Genomic DNA, 2,360 nt, shown 5'->3' with positions numbered 1-2,360 from the left:
CAGGTGCCTCCTAGGCAGGTGCAGCAGGTCCTGAGCCAGAGCCCGCTATAGCGGGCGTGTATATGCAAATCAGAATGAGGGGTGGGGCGGGGTGGGGCGGACACCAAGCGTTACGATTGAACCTTCCCCAGCGCCCCCACCCTCGGCCGTCGGCCCTTGTCCCTTCCGATAGCGGCACGGACAGAACAGATGACCGTTATAACGAAGTTGAAGGTGCTGAGCGTGGCCCCCTCCGCGCCACTACCCCTCATCCGCACATCCCGAGCGCCGCCCTCCTCTATCCCCCTCTATTTCTGTTCCGAACAAAAGTGAATAGACTTTCACGTCCCGGGGAACGTTGGGAATGGCGAGCGGGGGGAAGATAAACAGAAGGATAAACAAGGAGGTAATGTCGCGAACCGCCTCGCAGATACTGACCTGTCGGAGCTAACGAAGATAACCTCGAAGCTGATCCCTCGCTCACGGACAGCGTTGTAGGTCCTGACGAGCTGCGGGGTGAAGGCCTTGCAAGGCGGGCACTGCCGGACATACAGGCGGCAAGAGGTCAGTGAGTAATTGTTGATGACGCCAGCCATACGGTCAACGCACTGCCTTACATTTGAAATGATCACTACACGGAAGAAAAGAATTTGTTCCCACAACTAACGATTTTGATAACATAGACATAACGGATAGTTTTTAGTTGCAGGAACAAACAAATTGCTAAGGGAACCGAAATTCTGCTACCACAACTAACGCGTCGCTTGGGTAACAAAAGCAACTGTTCTAGTTACTAAATAAGAATTTTTTCTTACAACAAACGCAATTGTTACCACAGCGACGCGTTAGTTGTGGCAGTAGAATTTTGCTTCCCATAGCAAATTGTTTGCTCCTGCAACTAAAATTGTTTGTTCTGTATATGTTAACAAAATTGATAGCTGCGGAGGAACAAAATCTCTTTTTCCGTGTAGGATTGACGCTGTATGGTGGTTCCTTTCCATACTCACCCAGTGCGCGGAGAAGTAGACGCCGACCACGCCGGCGGCGGGCGCCGCGGCCCGCAGCTCGTCGAGCAGGGCCCGGCCGTGGGCGGGGGCCGAGGCCGCGGCGCCGGCGGCGGGCTGCTGCAGCGAGGCCTCGGCCAGCACCTGCGGCAGGGGCCGCGCGGGCCAGGGGAAGGAGAGGCCCTTGGGGTCGGCGAGCAGGCGCTCCCGCCCGCACCGCGAGACGAGGCGGCCCGAGCGAGCGTCCACCAGCAGCAGCCGCGACAGCGCCACGTCCGCGCGCACCCGGTACCGGCCGCACAGGCGGCGCTGCGGACAGACAGACGGACAGGAGGAGGTTAGGGACAGCGACAGACAGACGGACAGACACGGAGGGAGGCCCAGAGCATCTGAATCAAACTCCACGCCCCAAAGTTCCTCGCGTACTCTTGTGGTGATTCTCCCCCGGCGTGCCTCACCCTCCCTCTCTGCCGTGCTTCATTACATCCACTAATACTATTCAGGTAAAGAGGCTCCGTTCCATCCCGAGTAGGGGGAGGAGGAGGGGGGTAAGGGAGGGAGGAGGAGGAGGAGGTGGGTGGGGGGCATGATGCGTTCCAATTAGGCCCGGGGATGGACGGTAATAGCGATAGGTAAGGGCGCCTGTGCTCCGCCGTGCTCCGCTCGACATGGGAGGCCCTCCCGGGCCGGGCCATCACGTCCCCATGGAGAGAGCGGAGAGGGGAGCGGAGGCCCGGGCTGCGGGGTGGAGATACGTACCTAGGCGTAAGTGATGGGTAATGAACATCACTTGTTACAGTCAGGTATATGGGACGGGAGAGCAACAGATCCCGAGAATCGTCTTTTGGCAACCGAAAAACAAAAGCAAAACAAAACACACATTACATGCCCAGAACGTTAAGTTGTTTCGCGGAATGAAAGAAGAGAGGAGACAACGCGGCGTTGTTCCAGGACACCGCTGTTGTCGGCGCCCGCCACAGCAGCGGTTTGCGTTCTGTTTACTTGCCAAGTGACTTCTCTCCTCGACGTCCTGCAAACCTCTCCAAATAAACATGAGAGAGGGATGGAGGGGAGGGGGTGTGTCTTTTGTGTGTAATTGTTGAGGGACGCTCACGGGAGGACGGGGCGGGGCTCAGCACGACGCGAAGCCAAGACTGACTCGGCTCAGACGAGCTTTAGTGCTTCAGTCCGCGCCAGGCCAGCGGCCCCGCCCCGCCTCCTGGAACGCCTCGTCTTTTAATCCCCTGTGGATCATGTCTGGAACGCCCGGGACGCCCGCCTGGACGGAAGGGAGGTAAACTCATCAAGGGCCGTGGGAAGGCTGAGGGCTGCGCGGGCGCACGAAGGGAGGAGAGAGGGAGGGGGTGAGGGAGGGGT

The 2,360-nt window shown here is 58.7% G+C and overlaps 1 protein-coding gene across 1 annotated transcript in view; it reads right to left on the bottom strand.

The window, feature by feature from the left end:
- Positions 1–283: 283 nt before the first annotated feature.
- LOC127750508 (nucleoredoxin-like) overlaps positions 284–2,360 on the bottom strand; it is a 22,189-nt gene continuing 20,112 nt past the window's right edge. Inside the window, exons 2-3 of the mRNA XM_052272354.1 lie at positions 987–1,292; positions 284–518 (exon numbers count right to left, since the gene is read on the bottom strand). Coding sequence (XP_052128314.1) covers positions 321–518; positions 987–1,292 — 504 coding nt within the window. The 3' untranslated portion in view covers positions 284–320. The remainder of the gene's footprint in view (positions 519–986; positions 1,293–2,360) is intronic.

Source organism: Frankliniella occidentalis, unplaced genomic scaffold (assembly GCF_000697945.3).
Source record: "Frankliniella occidentalis isolate FOCC.00 unplaced genomic scaffold, Focc_3.1 Scaffold201, whole genome shotgun sequence".
Lineage (NCBI taxonomy): Eukaryota > Metazoa > Arthropoda > Insecta > Thysanoptera > Thripidae > Frankliniella > Frankliniella occidentalis.
The sequence above is the reverse complement of the archived record's forward strand: the minus strand, read 5'-3'. Positions and strand labels throughout refer to the sequence as shown.